Source organism: Vespula pensylvanica, chromosome 8 (genome assembly GCF_014466175.1).
Source record: "Vespula pensylvanica isolate Volc-1 chromosome 8, ASM1446617v1, whole genome shotgun sequence".
In the NCBI taxonomy this organism is placed as follows: Eukaryota; Metazoa; Arthropoda; class Insecta; order Hymenoptera; family Vespidae; genus Vespula; species Vespula pensylvanica.
In genome coordinates this window covers 6,121,305-6,139,259 of record NC_057692.1, presented here as the reverse complement: position 1 = coordinate 6,139,259, position 17,955 = coordinate 6,121,305, and the positions used below count along the sequence as shown (strand labels likewise).

General features: G+C 30.4%; 1 protein-coding gene across 10 annotated transcripts in view; it reads left to right on the top strand.

Moving 5' to 3' along the window:
- Nucleotides 1–17,337, top strand: part of LOC122631229 (F-actin-monooxygenase Mical) — a 29,455-nt gene extending 12,118 nt beyond the window's left edge. For 5 of the 10 annotated variants that reach the window (XM_043816643.1, XM_043816641.1, XM_043816642.1 and 2 more), the window contains exons 3-27: nucleotides 67–391; nucleotides 840–1,198; nucleotides 1,354–1,611; nucleotides 1,779–1,981; nucleotides 2,042–2,175; nucleotides 2,266–2,513; nucleotides 2,588–2,710; nucleotides 2,790–3,020; nucleotides 3,788–4,027; nucleotides 4,770–4,911; nucleotides 4,995–5,116; nucleotides 5,164–5,388; nucleotides 5,581–5,740; nucleotides 5,830–5,990; nucleotides 6,067–6,269; nucleotides 6,343–6,524; nucleotides 6,635–6,759; nucleotides 9,632–13,189; nucleotides 13,287–13,316; nucleotides 13,719–13,863; nucleotides 13,940–14,087; nucleotides 14,162–14,271; nucleotides 14,377–14,550; nucleotides 14,671–14,785; nucleotides 14,881–17,337. In XM_043816643.1, coding sequence (XP_043672578.1) covers nucleotides 67–391; nucleotides 840–1,198; nucleotides 1,354–1,611; nucleotides 1,779–1,981; nucleotides 2,042–2,175; nucleotides 2,266–2,513; nucleotides 2,588–2,710; nucleotides 2,790–3,020; nucleotides 3,788–4,027; nucleotides 4,770–4,911; nucleotides 4,995–5,116; nucleotides 5,164–5,388; nucleotides 5,581–5,740; nucleotides 5,830–5,990; nucleotides 6,067–6,269; nucleotides 6,343–6,524; nucleotides 6,635–6,759; nucleotides 9,632–13,189; nucleotides 13,287–13,316; nucleotides 13,719–13,863; nucleotides 13,940–14,087; nucleotides 14,162–14,271; nucleotides 14,377–14,550; nucleotides 14,671–14,785; nucleotides 14,881–14,977 — 7,818 coding nt within the window. In that variant the 3' untranslated portion in view covers nucleotides 14,978–17,337. Of the gene's footprint in view, nucleotides 1–66; nucleotides 392–839; nucleotides 1,213–1,353; nucleotides 1,612–1,778; nucleotides 1,982–2,041; nucleotides 2,176–2,265; nucleotides 2,514–2,587; nucleotides 2,711–2,789; nucleotides 3,021–3,787; nucleotides 4,028–4,769; nucleotides 4,912–4,994; nucleotides 5,117–5,163; nucleotides 5,389–5,580; nucleotides 5,741–5,829; nucleotides 5,991–6,066; nucleotides 6,270–6,342; nucleotides 6,525–6,634; nucleotides 6,760–9,631; nucleotides 13,190–13,286; nucleotides 13,402–13,718; nucleotides 13,864–13,939; nucleotides 14,088–14,161; nucleotides 14,272–14,376; nucleotides 14,551–14,670; nucleotides 14,786–14,880 lie in introns of those variants that run through there. The other 5 variants (XM_043816647.1, XM_043816649.1, XM_043816648.1 and 2 more) reach the window with 5 other exon arrangements.
- The last annotated feature ends 618 nt before the right edge of the window (nucleotides 17,338–17,955 follow it).

The following is a 17,955-nucleotide window of genomic DNA, read 5'->3' as shown; positions in this document are numbered from 1 at the left end:
CATCGACGAATGATATTTGTTCTCTTCGAAGGCAAATTATTAAATAGAATTATCTTTCCTTCGCAGGTTTTGATCATAGGAGGTGGCCCTTGCGGGCTTCGATCAGCGATAGAGGCACAGCTGTTAGGTGCAAAGGTCGTGGTCGTTGAGAAAAGAGACCGCATGTCTAGAAACAACGTTCTACATCTTTGGCCCTTCGTCATTCAAGATCTTCGTGGATTAGGCGCAAAGAAATTCTTTGGAAAATTCTGTGCCGGCTCGATCGATCATATCAGCATACGACAGCTGCAGTGCATCTTACTCAAGGTCGCCCTTATTCTCGGCGTCGAGTTCCACGAGAGCGTCAGCTTCGAATCGTTGATACCACCACCGGATAATCAAGAGGAAGCCAGTAAGTACTTCCTTCCACTAGAGCCATGAGATGATCCTATTATAATCTAAATTTTAAAACATCGTTTTCAACAACATTATTTTCAAACTATGCGAGTTGTTTGACACGTTCGAGATAATAAAATACACAATGCCTTTATTCGTAACAATTAATAAATTCATTGAAATTATCAAGTAGAAGGAGGATTATAAGTTATCATGGTACATTTATTATTCGAAGATGTCTGATAGCCTTGACTTTAACATCGTACGAACAGAAGGTGTATACACATAGAGTATATATAAAAAGCGCGAATGCAGTCGAAACAACATGTTTGTCCGATACGAAATCGACGAAGGAATATTTTTCTAATTGATATTCTCCCATGTACATTCTATAATTAATTTGATAATTCTTTGGATTTCTTTTACCGAAGTTCTATTCGTTTCTTCGTTTATTTGATTCACAGAGATCGGATGGAGAGCTAAGACTTCACCCGCCGATCATCCTGTATCGCAATACGAATTCGACGTGCTTATCGGTGCCGATGGAAAAAGAAATACTCTCGAAGGTTTTAAACGCAAGGAGTTTCGTGGGAAACTCGCTATCGCAATAACAGCTAATTTCATAAATAAAAGAACCGAAGCCGAAGCACGAGTTGAAGAGATCAGTGGTGTCGCATTTATATTTAATCAAAAGTTTTTCAAGGAATTGTATCAAGAAACGGGTATCGATTTAGAGAACATTGTCTATTACAAGGACGATACGCACTACTTCGTCATGACCGCTAAGAAACATAGCTTGATCGATAAAGGTGTTATTCTTCAGGTGAAAGTCACATGGTATCTGTAGCAAAATTATTGTCGATTAAAAGGCTTTACTGCATAATTAATCACGTTCATTCATTGGGAACGATACTATAGGAACGATATATATAGGAAAGAAGTGATATTTATTCCAAATTTCAAATTGTTCGTTTTTAGGATCATGCTGACACTGCCAAACTCTTAGCAAAGGAAAATGTAGACCGAGAAGCATTGATGTTGTATGCGAGAGAAGCTGCTGAATTCTCAACGGAGTATCAAATGATGGACATGGAATTCGCCGTTAATCATTACGGTCAACCGGATGTGGCCATGTTCGATTTTACATCGATGTACGCTGCAGAAAACGCAAGTCGTGTTTTACATCACAACGGGCATAGATTGCTCATGATTCTAGTCGGCGACAGTCTTCTTGAGGTATGGTATATGCCAAACAGGATTAGTTCTGCCATTAGAAACTTCATTGATCGTTAGTTTTATTTTCTGATATCTTTATTCTTCAACATTTTTAATTAAAGCAGCAATAACTGTTACATCTTTCATAAATTTTAGACTTTTTAACGCAAGATTTACGATTGTTTTAGCCATTTTGGCCAACTGGATCTGGTTGTGCAAGAGGATTTCTGAGTTCGCTTGATGCTTGCTGGGCGATAAAAGGATGGGGTACATCCCTGACACCGTTAGAAGTAATCGCTGAACGAGAATCGATATATAGGCTTCTTGGTCAGACTACTCCAGAGAATTTAAACAGAGATTATGCCGCATACACTTTAGATCCTCATACAAGGTAGAAGCTTTTGCTTTTTTACATTATACGTAATTGTAACGTTGTTTTCTTTTTATATAGGTATCCGAATTTGAATTCTCATTCGGTTACTCCTGCACAAGTGCTTAGTTTGGTGGACACAGATGATCCAGAGATAATTAAACAACCAGCAGTACAGACTGAAATTGATATCCCTAAGAAACGGCGACGTCGTGGTAAAATAGAATTTAAATATGCATAATTAGAAGATAAGAATATTCTTTTCATTTATACAGGTATTGGATGAGCGTTTCTATTTGTTATAGATCTTAGAGCAGACTCTCAAGTGCATCCGGACGTATTGCTTCGTTGGTTACAAAAGCAGGTTGCTCTTTATGAAGGCATACATATAGAAGACATGGGTGCTTCTTTCAAAAGTGGTTTGGCTATCTGTGCCATTATCCATAGATATCGACCTGACTTAATCGATTTTTATAGTTTACAAACAACGGAAGCAGCAACAAATAATCAGCTTGCTTTTGATATTTTAGAAAAGGAACTAGGCATACCTCCGGTAAGTTATTAAATAATGGGAGATTAGTCATCTATTTTAATAATATTCATGTTATATATTAAAATTATTTTTAGGTAATGACCGGAGAAGAAATGTCTCAGTGCGACGTTCCTGATAAATTAGCTATGTTTTCCTATTTAACTCAAATATACGAAGTTTTTCGTAAAGAGATTCCCCATATAAAGCATCCTAAATTGGTACATAAATTTAAGAACATCTTTATTGTAGTTAAATTAATGATATAATTTTATATTTGACCACGTCTATGCTTCATAGGAAATAGACAATGAAGAAATATCATCGCATCTGATATTGAGCCATTTGACGGCCGAACAGAAAGCACAACTACTTGGACATATTGTCAAACAAGAAAGTGCAACGCGAACAAGACATTCACGTTTACGTCAATCAAGTGAAAATATACAACAGCACGGAGATAAAAAAGGTGATACCATCAGTCGGCGGTCTAGGAAAAGACGAAGTATGGAGAAGATCGGTGCAACAGTGGTAAGAGATAAATATTTATTATTTAAATAGCGCTATGCTTAAATGTTTAAGATTTTAGTTATAACATTAGTATACGCGAGCTATTATTATAAACAGTTATTATACGCTCTTATAGTCACGGTGGCAGAAATTCGAAGATATAATACTTCATGGGCTATTCATATCGTTATTTATAATTCTTGGACTTACGGTCACTATGCTACGGGAAGAGGTTATTGCGTTCTGACTGTCATGCATGATCTGCCAAATATGAATGGAACGTTTGAAGATTATCGGTTACATACAAACTTTTTATATATATTTGTATATATATATATTGAAACAATACAACTGCTATCTTCTGAAATATTTTAATTTATTTATAAAATACGCGTAGAAAATATTGCGAAAGGAAAAACGTAATTATTGACAATAGTAAAATATGCTTCTTTGCATGTAAAACAGAGAGATAAATATGCTTATACATCTAGTATATATACATCTTAGTCAGCTTTACAGCAAAAAAGATGGTCTTCTTTTATTTTATTTTATTTTATTTTATACATATATATTTTTTTTAATTATTCTGTTTAATTTTTTAATAGTAACAACATGAACATATTTGCAACATATATATATGTATATATGTATATGTGTTTGTATATATATATATATATAATACGCAAAACACTATGCAAAATATTGAAGACAGATTCAGTTTGTCAAAAATTAGTAGTTTATTTTTATTAAGTTAACACATACTATACATTTTAAAAACTAATGTGAAGGAGGAAAGGCTGAAAAGACTCGATGAAATAGAAAAGAATCGTGTCGAACATATGAAGAGGCGGCAATTCTTACGAAAAATGGCAACACAACAATTCTACAAAAGTATGCAGATGTTGCAAGCGAATGCAAAACGGGAAAGAGATGAGCCTTTTGAGGATTACTCGATATTCTTATATCGTCAGACTGCTCCAGATTTCAAGGATAGAGTGAAAGATCTGGAGCAGAAAATCTTGCATCCAGTAAGCTAGATACTGTGTTATGTGAGAAAATTACTTACGTTTTTGACAGAAACGTTAATTTTCTGGTGTTTGGTTCTAAAATGTTGTCTTACAACCGCTTTATCATAAAATTTTAATGTCAATTCCTAACCACTATCAATGATGCAAACTTCCTTATGCAAGTAAACAAGGAATGATAATATGCCATGAAACAAGTGTTTAATGATTGCTTTGAAAATAAAAGATGAATGTCTTTCTTGCAGGCTAAAAAATAATTAATACGTATAAAAACATTTAATGATATTACATATGTGTGAGCATTGTTAGGAATTAAGTTAGTAATATTTAGAAACCAATTAATGCAGTACTTAAAAATCGTGAGAAATGAAAACATTACTTGTCTAACAATAGTATAATAACTTATAAGATATTTTTAATTTAATCTTTATTATATAAATACAGACGATATAATATCATTATCGTTATTGTTAAGATAAATGTCGTATGCACGATTTACATTAACTGGCTTCTAAATTATCAATTTATATTTACAATAATGTATAAACCTTGCTCTTATCACTGCTTGAGAAGCTCCAGATTTCTGTTTATGTTGCATGTATTATTTTTATTTTTTATATTTTGTTTAATTTATATATTTGTTATATTTTGTTTTGTTTTTAGTAATTCGTTTTATTGTTTTATTTGTCTTTAATAATATGTTAATATTATTAATTTAAACTTGTGTATTTAAAATTTTTCACAGGACAGAGAATCTAAGTTACATGCCAGTCATCATAGGTATGGAATAGATGAAGAATTTTCCGGACGAATAAAAAATATTGAACATAAATTAAAGGGTTCTGGGTTGCCAGAAAAAAAGCCAAGAGATCTTCTACGTGCTATTGGTTTGTTATTTTATAACTTTATATATTATACGTTTTACATTTTAAAAATAATAACTATATGTATTTATGTATAATACATAAAGGTAAGATTGAAAAAACCGATTGGAATATTAAAGAAATAGAAAGAAAAATTGAAGAAAATAAAATGGGCCATGGAGTGCGACATGACAAAGTAGAACGAGTGCCGAAATGGAGTCGAGAACAGGTTGGCTAGAAATAATATTACATTATTTAAAAATTAATGTCTTTCAGATTTCTATATGCTTTATTCAGTTTTTAGCTCGACAAATTAAAATGGAGAAGAAGGGGCATGATCCGAAGGACGCAGACAGTAAGTATGCTGAAATTGACAATACCCTCAAAAATATTGACAAGAAGATTAAAGAGGGTAATGTACTTGGACATAATAAAGTCTCAGCTATGGCTGAGCAATTTTCAAGTAAAACACAGGATACAGAACCCAAGGTGCAGAAATCGGTAAATACTATATCTTATTAGTTTATAGTCCTCTTTATATCAGTGTAAATATTTTGTATACATTTAATATTATAGATTAAATTATAGATAAGAGATTTTTAGACAGATTGTGTTCAAGAAATTCATAAACGATTTTGTATGAATGATGACATTTTATGCATTTATATTTAATAATTTGAATTTATTTCTCAGAATACTAAAACGCCACTGACGTTACCTGCGCAAGGAGGTTCAGAAATGTGTCATTTTTGTAATAAAAGGGTTTATCTCATGGAAAGGTTGAGTGCAGAAGGCAAATATTTTCATCGAGGTTGTTTCCGTTGTGAATATTGCTCAACTTCATTAAGAATAGGTTAATATTATTTCTTCATTTTCATTAAGCAACATACGTGATTGGTGTGAACAAAATATTTAATATTAAAATATCTTTTTAAATTGTAGGAAATCATACATATGACAGACTAAAGAATGGCGGACGCTTCTATTGCACACAACACTTTGGTCTTCCAGGAACTATGAAAGCTAGAATTGAAAAGAAGAAATCTACAGTAAATAAAGAAAATGTAGCAAATACATCTGTTAATGCAATAGTTCCAGAGAAGGTAAACCTTATATAATTCAGATTGTACATAACGACGTTAGAACCATATTTTATATTCATATATCAAATTGCTTTAGATTAATATACAAACGGAAGGAGTCGTAGGACTTGACTTACTTGATCGAGGTCAAACACCAGAAAGGATTGAATTTGAAAATTTAGCAAGAGTATCAGATACGGAAGAAGCACACAGTCAAATGGACGAAGACGAATGGACGGATAGAAATTTTGGTGCTTCTGCCGCGGAAATGGGCTCCAGCGATGATATTTCTGATATGAGGTAAAATTTATAAAGGCTTAGAAGAAAGATTTCAATTATATCGTATTCACTATGTAATTTATTATGTTCTCAGTGATTCAGATGACGATAATGAAGTTTTTGAAGAAGCAATAGATCAGCCATTGACCACAGAGGGAACTTTAGAATTAGCTAAAAATTGGACACTTCGTTATTCCAATTCTCAAAATGCAGCTGGACAATCTGATACAGGAAGTAACGAATATGAAGACTCTAGTGATGAATATACCAGTGAAGGTATGATAATCATACAATAATTGGGATTATTATTACGAAAAACAATGTTAACTAGTTAATTATATTCTTTTAAATTCTATGTGACAAGATTTTTATTAAATTGTACACAGAGGATGAAAGCAGTACTGCAACAGAAGATGAAGATGATGCGCGTGCTCGAGAATTACGAAAGCAAGAGGTCTGGTTGCCAGTTCCTCCAATGAGTTCTGACACAGATACTGGTTCAGAAACAGAGGTGAAAATTTTTCAAGACTCTATAAGTACAGTAAATCAAGATTTGTTTATATTTCCTGAATCCACTTTTATACATGACCCTAGTATAACATCGCCCTCCATAACAAATATAAAAAGTAATAAAATAGAATCTTCTAAAGATGATATTATTGGAAGTAATATTGAGAAAATTGAATATATCAATACAGTAGAACCTTCCATGAAAATAGATGGACCAACTAATAAAGGTGTAATTGATAATGGCATAGACATAACTAATCAGACAATATATTCACACATGGATATTAATAAAGATTTTATTAATGATGATAATGTATTATATAACAATAGTAATAATACTGATATGAATGAGAAAAATACAAATACAGATCTTATCATAGACACATCCAAAATTATATATCTTTCAAATGAATCTCTGACTAATCAATCTTTAAGTACAACAGAATCGACTCATAAGATAGCAAATAATAATGAAAATTTACCAGACTTAATTGCTTCTTCCCCTAAGCCAAGTAGGCAATCATCACCATCTTCATTGTCTGACATTGGCGAATCAATTAAAGAAATATTTCAAGATGCATTGATGGACATTGATGTTAATAATTCGATTGTGAAAGATCACAACAATCATAAATCTATATTAGCAAAACAAGATTTAATTAAAACAGAAATAAATGCTGATAATAGTAGCAAATCTGATTCATTAAAATTATCTATAAATTCATCAGAAGGTGCTACATGTCCAATAGTTACTGTGACATCACCTTCTCCTACAAATGAAATACCACTTGAAAAGCTCTGTGCTGATTCAACAAAATTAACAATACCTACAGAAGTAATTAAACGTCCAACATCTGAACATAAAAATACTGCTTTTGATCATTTAAAACATGATTTAAAACATGATTTAAAACAAAGAAGAATAAAACATGCAACAAAATTACCAGAACTTCGACCATTATCCGTTGAAAATGCACGATTTCAAATGAATAAATATTTTCAGGGCAATATTAATTCTAATACGAAATTGGATAAAAAGACGACAGAAAAAACTGCCCACAATGAAAATATTTCTGATACAAATGATCAAATGTTGGACATTAAACCTAAATTATCAAATAAAGTTGATACAAAGAATATAATGAAATATTTTCAGATAACGAAAAGTAATAGTAATAATAATAACAATAATAAAAGCCAAGTAAGTAATTCTGTTATAATAAATACAAACATGAACAATGATATGAACGTTAAAAATGTTAAAGAAGAAGATAAACTTGATATTAATACTAGTGTTAAAGAATTATCTCAAATTAATGAAGAAATTGAAATCAATGATATAGATTTCAACATTAAAGAATTCCCTCAAATTAATAAACAAACTGAAATCAGTGATGTAGACCATCTGAACCTTAAAGAATTCTCTCAAATTAGTGAACCAACTGAACTTCGCGATGTAGAAGATTATCTTTTTAATGACAGTATTTTGCAATCAACAATTACAGAGAAAATAGAAAAAATACCTACCAATAATGATTCCCTCAAATCTTCTACGAATTTGTCTGAATCTGTAAATGTAGAAAGCATTCATATAGAAAATGAATCCATAGATCAGAATATACAAGAAGATGATAATTCACATGTAAATTCTGATTGTCACAGTAATAATTTTCCTGCACTTGAAAGTTTAAATAATCCAGAAACTTTGTGTGCAGAAATATCTAATAATGAAATTGATCCACTTTTAAAATTAAATAACATGAGAATATCCAATAATACAGATATGTCCAGCCATTTAAATGAAATACCAAAACGACCAGAAAGAAAATATTCAACTCATTCAAATAATAATTTATCTAAAAATAATATTCTTAACACTGAACTTACTTACACCCCTGAAGTTCCAATGAGAAATAAAAGTTCCAAAGCAAAAATATCAATTGCAAAAGAAAGTACAATACCATCGAACATGGAAGCAAAATCTTCTAAATTAGATAATTTGATTTCACCTTCCAATAATAAAGAAACAACCGTACGATGCGGTAATTCCGACATGAAAAAAAGTAATGTCCAAGAAAATTTTAATAGAACAGAACAAATTCCTGTGTCAGTATCAAATGTACATTTGAAAGAAAAAAGTTATCCTTCCGATAACCGACCCTTGTTAAAAAGAACTTTTTTACATGATTCCACAAAGTCTGTTTGCTCCTCTAAAAGTGATAAAACTAAAAAAGATAAATGTATAATTTCATAAAGTATACTAAATAATTAGTTCTTAAGTATATAGAAGATATGAGTGAATTGTGTGTGATAAAATATAATTTTGGCATTTGACTGTGCCAAAGGACATATATTTTGCAACTTATGATAATTATTAAAGCATATTGTGAGATGTGTTAATAAAGTACATGAAAACAAGATAATACTTGGCTGATGGTGATACATATCATAAGACCTGAAGCCATTAAAAGTAAGGTAACAAATTTCTATATATGTGAATGGCGTGGTATTAAACTAATGTAAATTAACAAACATTTAAACTAATTAATTGTTTGTGCTTGTGCAATATTACTAAAACCACAAACTTTCTCACCAGGTTATTGATATATTTACAATTGCCACCAGCCATTACTTTATTAGAAATCTCACTGCTTAACTTTAAATAATAGTGTTTTAATACATTAAAATTAGAAATACTAAAGTTATTATACAGAAACAAATACAGGGTCATATATAGTTTTCCCTTTGTGGCTACTTTTAATAAGTACTTGTAGTTTTACTCTGTTATACTAATATGCTAAATGATTTTTAGATATTATTAATATGTGAGATATAGCTTTTTTTATATAACACGATAATGTATTCATTTGCAGGTTGCTTCCGACGATGGATCGACAGAAGAAAGCGAAGAAAATTCGGCTACTGAAATATCTACAGATTCTGAATTTGAACACGACGGAGTTACACCAACACAGCATGAAATTCCAGAAATTACAATTAATGATGCATACGTTCGAAAGACCAGGGGTAATTACGTGGAGCCTAAGAAAGTGCAGGTGAAAAGTAAAATAATATCATCAATTAATGGGAAGTTTAAACAAGAAAAGGATTCAGAAGGTAAAGTTGACTCGGGAGATTTAAATCCTACGAAAAAAACAATACAAGAAACTAAAACTGAATCAAAATCTCCAATGCTTGGATTTAATTTCAATACAAACAATCTGTCACCATTAGTTAATCCACGAAAAGGTGACTACCTATTAAATCGCACGCATTCTACAGAGGGAATTGCATCTAAATTGTCTTTAGAACTCAAGAAAAGATATTTGTTGGGAGGACCAGCTCTTGCTGGCTCTGTTATGAAGTCTGGTTCTACTTCAAATGTAGATACAAAATTAAGAAGTCTCACAGATGCCATTTCTCAACATCAGAAACTTTTAAATCCAGCTCCTGAACCAAGTCCAACAATGCAAGCATTTTTACAAGGCACAAGCAAATTACATTTAAGTAATAGTCAACTTTCTCCATTATCACCTACTATGTTATTTTCTTCTCAATCTGTCAGACCATTATCAGTTAATCAAGTTTCTAAAATTAATCCGAACAATGATTCTTATGAACATAAAGCTGCTAGTGGAATATCAGATGCATCTAAAATACATCTTCCAGATTTGGTAACAGAAACGAGTATCTTAAAATCTAGAACTGCTCCCAATGTCAGTGAATCTATGAAAGATGTCGAGAAAAAGCAAACGGAGGAAAAAATTTCTCCCAATAAAATTAATGATACCAATACAAGATCTTTGATACTAGAGAATGTTAATACCCAAACTACAGAAAAAACTCATTCTACTGGTTTAGATGAAAATATCAGTTGCCGTCCTCGTAGTCCATTACACGAAACATCAATTATTGTCCCTGAAGTACATTGGGTTAAAAATAAAGAAGAATTGAAAGAAGCCGACAGTACAGAAGACTCAGAAATCGATAGTGATTCTTTATCTTTAAGTGATGTTGAAGTAGAAGAAGACAAGGGCGAACAATTACTTACTGCAAATTTATCTCCTCCAAGACTTCAAATTCATAGTACAGATGGAGATCTTTTGTTGGACGAAGGTATTGAAAAAAATAAGGTATTGGATATCTGTTCCACTTTTGAACCAGATTCTATCGAATGCTCATTTTTCCGAGATGAACAATCAAACGATGAACAAATTGCAACACAATTAATGCAATCATCTTTAAATAACGATAAATTAATTGAAGTTTTAAATAACAAAATAGAAGAATGTGATTTACATGATAATAATAAACAAAGTATTAGCAGTTGTAGTAGTCCAGCATCAGTGGCATCTGCAATATCTAACAAACAAGATGATTCAGAGGAAAATGACGTAACTACGACAGCTGCGCTTACTGAAACAGAATTTTCAGAATGGGCTCGCGATGGTCAAGATTTAGTTTCTTACGATTTGCAAGATACTGATTTCGACATAAATCCTGAATTTGTAACTAAAAGAAAAAATTCAAATCTATTCCATGGAGGACAATCTTCTGTGTTTAATACGACAATGATGAAAAGAGAAAATCCGGATGATACACAAGCGTATACTTATAGATCAGATAGAAGAACAGAACTTCCATCGAATAATACTTCGGAACTTCTTGCAAATGGGGAGAACATTGATTACATGGATACAGACAATGAATCTCTTTTAGACGACAGTCTTCAAGATGCGACTAATACAACATTACTTAAAAACAGAGGATATGTTGAATTTGTAAATATTAAAACTATTAATTCTTTGAGAAGTAACATAACCGATGCGCCAATAGCAACATTGGAATGTGAAAACGACATTTGCTCGGAGGAGGAAATCGTTAATAATGAAAATATCATTGAAATCAATCCTGTAACTATGGATGATGTCATGAATAAATTAAATGGTGCTACGAATTCTACGAATAGTAAACTTCAAGAAAGTTCAATTTCCATTGATGCAGAGTCGAGAACTGTTCAAGAAGCACAAACTATCTCAGAAGCAATTAACAATGATTCATTGCAATCTATGGATGAAGATAGTTTATTAATAGTCGAACCTGCTGAAGATACAACTACCAGTGAAGTCATTACAATACTTGCTAGTCCTGTTAATCCACAAAAATCTATTGTGCCTAAAGAAGAGGTACATGAACAAATACAACAAGGAAAAACACTTGCAGATTCGAGTAATCCGGATTATTTGGAATATGTAAAGCGTCTTCAATCAAGAATTGCAGAATTTAGTAATGCCAAAGATTCGATAGATGTCCGAAAATCCAAAAGAAAGAATTCTAAAAACTTGGCGCAAACTCGGACAGCGGAATTAATAGCAGAAGAGATTAGAAATCAAGAGTCATTCAATAATAATAATCTCAATTCTCCTGCCACTTCTCGTAAATTAGAAGAAATTACAAGAGAAAGATCTAAGCAAAAAAATGTTATCGAAGATTTGTTAATGGATAAATTGGTTGCACATAAACAAAAATCTGCAGAAAAGAAAGCCAGAAGAGCAGCAAGAGCTTCTTCTTTTAGTTCCGTACTATCTCCAGTGAAACTACCTACCATTGCTGCTGCAGCTAATAATACATCTGCAACTAAATTCGTACCAACATCTTTAGAAACGCAAATTAGTAATAGTCATAATATGACATTTGCTGATGCCAAAAAAATATTGCAGACAGAACAGTCATTGCCTGTTGATTCTAATATATCATCTCAAAAAGCAGAAAACAATGAAAGTACTTCTTATAAAAAAAGCACAAATCAAACAGAACAATCTGAAAATTTTGCATCTCCAAAATCGCATAATGAAATGGACAAGGATTTCAAAACTCCTATTGCTCCACCTAGATGCAAACATGAAGAGGCCAAAAGAACAACTGAAAAGGCACGACAAGATGCGAGAGAAAGAGCTAGGTTGAAGAGTGATGAAGATCTAGGATTAAGTCCAGAGGATAAAATCAAGGAATTAAAAATGAAGTTTGCACGTAGGCAACATTCGGTCGAAGAGAGAAGAAAAACAGAAGATATAGCATCACCAGAAGTTAAAAGCAGATCTTTTAGTTTCACTATAAGTAAGCCAGGATCCAAGCTTCAAACGAGTAAAAGTACAGATAATATGAAAGCAATAACTAAAAAAATGAATCTTAAAGATGTATCAACCATTAGTGCAAAATCAATGGACGAATTATCAAAAGCAACTAATGCGCCCAATTCTGATAATGTAACTAGTGGAATGAAAGGAGAAACAAAAAAAGCAAAGGATCCAGAAAGACGAAAAAGTATTATTCAAGCAGTCTCTGACTTCTTCTTCAAGAAGGAAACGTCGGTCTCTCCGCAAAAGGACAAGCTATCGATGTTCCGTCTTACATCAAAATCTAAGGGCAAAGTAAGTGAAGGCAAATTTTCATGCCACATTTCCTTGAACGTGGTGCGCACGTTTTTTTTTTATCCACTTCTAACTGGTTCGTCTTAAAATGTTTCAGTTATATAAATCGTATTCGGATGGGTCAGATGTAAGCAACTAAGTCATTGATATTAACTTTTGCCATATTAGTTTACTTGTGCCAGTATTTGTATTAGCTATTGCATATCATGCAGGTACCACGATTTTATTTTCGTTTGCTGTATACTTTTCTGAATGCTTAACAAATTTTATATGTACGCCATATCCAATTGTAGTTTCTAGCAAATGTTGTGCCTTTGCACTGTAGTAATGATTTTTTTTAGCAAATGACAGTAGTTGTATTAGGGTTTTATTTGAAACATTCATGCTTTTTTTAGAGAGTGATTTTATTTCAGTATTTGCTTTTAAACAATGTACATAGTGTGTATTGAACATACCCTGACTTTTATATGGAATTAATATCAAAATCTTATCAAATTCAAATAAAAATCATTTCTATACATTTTTTCAGATTGATAAAGTGGATTCTACAAAATTAAAGGCAAGGCCCAAGAGTGTTTGTGAAAGTATGCTTATAGGAAACTACCTCAATGAAAATCCTCCAGATATCCCTCCACCACCCCAAGATTACATCAATGTTACAACACATATTTCAGGTAATAATCATAAATATTAAAACATTGCGATATCGTGATATATTAGAATATATAAATAAATTTTTTTTTATGTCAGATGATAGTTTATCAGAAGATGATACAAAGACTGCAGCTTTGTCTACATCTCAAGTACAAAAGGCTACTGCTACAGAAGGATCTTGTAATAGCATTTCACGTAAAACAAAAACAATGAGGAAATTAACGCGGCAAGCACAATTGAAACGGTATGTAAACGGAAAAATATTTAAGAGATTTCATGTTATCAAAAAGAAAAAAAATAACAGTGCTTGATTTGTAGACTGAGGATGGCACAGGAAATACAAAGAAAATTAGAAGAAACAGAAGTAAAGCAAAGAGAATTAGAAAGTAGGGGTGTTAGTGTTGAAAAAGCACTTCGTGGGGAAGGAGGTATGTAATTATTTATTATATAATTTTAAAATATTTCGAAAAAAGTTGTGAACACACATACATGTGATATCAATTCAAAATTTTTCAATGATATGATGTGTTTAGATTGTTCAGATAGAGAAGAAGCAGATTTATTAAGGGAATGGTTTGATTTGATGAAAGAACGTACAGAATTACGTAGATATGAAAAAGAACTTCTAGTACGTGCACAAGAAGTACAACTGGAAGATCGTCATGAAAGATTACAACAAGAGTTACGCGAACGTTTAGCTGATGATGGTAAATATTTATAATGATTCTTTTAGTTTTCTATAACAAATAATATATTAATAAAACATTTAGTATTTAATTAGGATTATATTTTTGTACTGTATGAAATTTATATCTGTGTTTTGTTAGATGAAAAGAAGACGAGTGCTGATGTTGAAAAGGAAGGAGAAATATTGACCGAAATGTTAGAGATTGTTGAAAAACGAGATACACTTATAGCTCTTTTAGAAGAAGAACGACAAAGGTATTGTAAATTGTATTCCATTGTGGTCGAGTTTGTAATATATTTTATGTAAATGTTTATTGAAACATTATATATATATATATATTTTTCTCCAGGTATCAGGATGAAGATCGTGATCTTGAAGCTCAGATGTTGGCTAAAGGCCTCAGATTAATACCAATGAAAAAAGTGGGCTCTAAGTATTCAGTTTAATGTAGGAATTGCACTCTGTATACAGATTCCGCTTTACTTTTTTTTTTTATAAGTCTAATTGAGAAATGTATTATAAAATTGTAGGTAACTTATAAATATGGACAGTCAAATCAAATATTATTTTATTTTTGCTTCAATGTTTTTCATTATAAATTCAATGCAGATAGTCTTCAAACGCATTACATATTCGTTAAGTATTCATAAAATATAGTATTTTACACTAATGATACGCTTAATATGCAGTTAGTGCATAATGAGATCAAGTTATAAGAATTTTTTAAGATTAAGATTTGGCTCAGTCTTCTCTTCTTCGATAAAAAAAAGAAAATGTTGTATGTTATACAAATAATACACAAGTGCAATGAAATATAAAAGATTCCCATTACAAATATATTTAATACAATTTGGCACACTTGAAATTAGAATTTTCAAGCGCTACTTAATGAAAGAAATCATAATATACACATTGATATACTCAGAAATGTGTATGTATGAATATAAACAGAAAGCTCTGTATACAGTCTCAGGGCATACTTCATAGAAAACGAAGTTTGGTGTATACATAAAATATCTTTGAATAATTCATTATAAAAATATCTTATTCTTTTATCAAAAATGATTGGAATATATCAGTCACAGACATATATTTAATAATTATAAGCAAGTAACAAATAACATATTTTTCAAGAAATATATGAGAAAATTAGTAGCAATTATACAACACAGATTGGTTGTGCTACAATTCGTAAATGTGACGACTTAATAAAATGAATTAATTTCACATGAGCAATATGTATAATAATAAATTAAAATTATATTAACTTTGTGTGTTCAAAGGCCTAATTATAAAAGAATGTGAATGACAGATAATTACTTAATTTATAACTTTGAATTTTAATTATTTATTTGCAAAATTTATTATATTTACGTGTGTAAAGTAAATATTGTGAAAGAAAAAATACTTTGATAATTATTTTTCAAAAAAATATATGATATTTATATGAATTCTGTCGAAACACAATGATTAAAGTGCAGCTTTTCTGTGTGTATGAATGCATTGTGTGTGGCGTGTGTGTATTCTGTATTAAATCTAATCGAGAACATAATAATATTTCTATGTTTTTAAGTGAGACAACGATAGTTGTTTCAATCATAGACGTTCTATTCATTCTGTAACAAACATTACTGAGACATTATTACAAATATGATTTTTTTGGTATGGAATAATTTTTAATTAATATATGTGATCTTATTAAAGACCGAATTTGAGTACATATATTATAAAACAATGAACATGAAAAAATTTTAGAATCATGTGGAAAAAGATTTTTCAAATGTAATTATTGTTCGTAAATTAATATTTTATAAATAATTATATTGACATACATCGAACAAAGCGCTGCCAGTTTTTGTTAATAAATACTACTACATCTAGATTTTCGGATAATAGTTTAATGAGGACTATTTCAAAGGGTTGATCTTTACTTAAAAGAAGCATGAAATTAAAAAAAAAACGAATAATACTATTGTCTTTAATATAGTTATTTAAGTACAAGCATCGCCGGATAGTAAAATATTGATAAATAAAATCTATATATTGGAGGGTATATTACAAAACAAAAAAAAGATTGTGATCATAGTACTTATAATACTCATGTATTATACATTTCTCATGTCATTAAGTAAATTAAATGAAAAACGCATTGTATATACATAGAGATCAATTATTCAAAAACATTCTATTATAATTATCTAGAAAAAAAAAAATTTTTTTTTTTAGTATATGTATATTGGAATATGATGAAAATTTCGAGTTCACATTGAAAAATATGTAGATTTAATTTTATGGAATTTTCATTTATTATTATCATGACAAAAATAAATTGCTACTTTAACATGAAGTGCATAAGTGCTATGAAAAAAACAGAACGATTTTTACAATAGTGCAGGTGCTTTATAAACAATTGTATGGTTTTTACCATTAATTTGAATTAAGTAGAAATCTGTAAACTATGAATTTTTGCTTTCTGCAGAAAAGTATTTTATATCCACTTTACTTTTGGTAACATTGATATAATCGGACAATTATTTCATATAGTACTTTATATTTAATTATTATTTCTTATGAAATCAATTTAAATGTAATTAATTTATCTTATACTACTTATATTATATTATGTAAAAATCGCTTTAGGATGGAAATCTATAGTAATTTTACTGAACAGGTGTGCCTAAAAGATGGAATTGTGAAAAAATGAATTTTAGCAATGAATTTAGATATTTTAATCATTTTACTTAGAAAGATAACTTTACTGAACTATGGCTCTGTAAAATAAATAAATCTAGTCCTTTATCAGGAATATTTAACAATGAAGTTCTCATAATGTTTTTAAAATACCACAAATATAATGTACAATACATTAACTATGATATAACTATATAATGTACAAAAATCAAATACTGCTCCATGTATTGTACTACATTTATTTTTGCTTTATGGTACATCATAGGAATTTTTGTATCATAAATTGCATTTTTTTTATTGATAAAAATCAAATTATTTACATGTTACAATTAATACAACACACACGTGCACACACAAGGTACACTCACATATTTTGATTATTTATAATGCAATATATAATATAGATCAATTTAAAAAACCATCTTGTGCCAGATGAACCTTTTAACTGTATTGCCTAAATTATACTAATTTTAATAAATGCTTTGATATTATGGTCATGTTATCTTCGAACATGGTACTACTCTTTACATATTAATTAAGAATGAAATTGATTTGTATTTTTTAATGCATTCAATTTATCGGATTTCTGTTTTGCTTTAATGCATTTTTGGTTTTAGATTTGACATACATATATAATGAATCATTTATCACATGTATAAGTAGTATATTTTTTATTCGTCTGTTATTATTTTGTTTATTATACATTTCATATTCGCGAAATAAATTTCTTTAA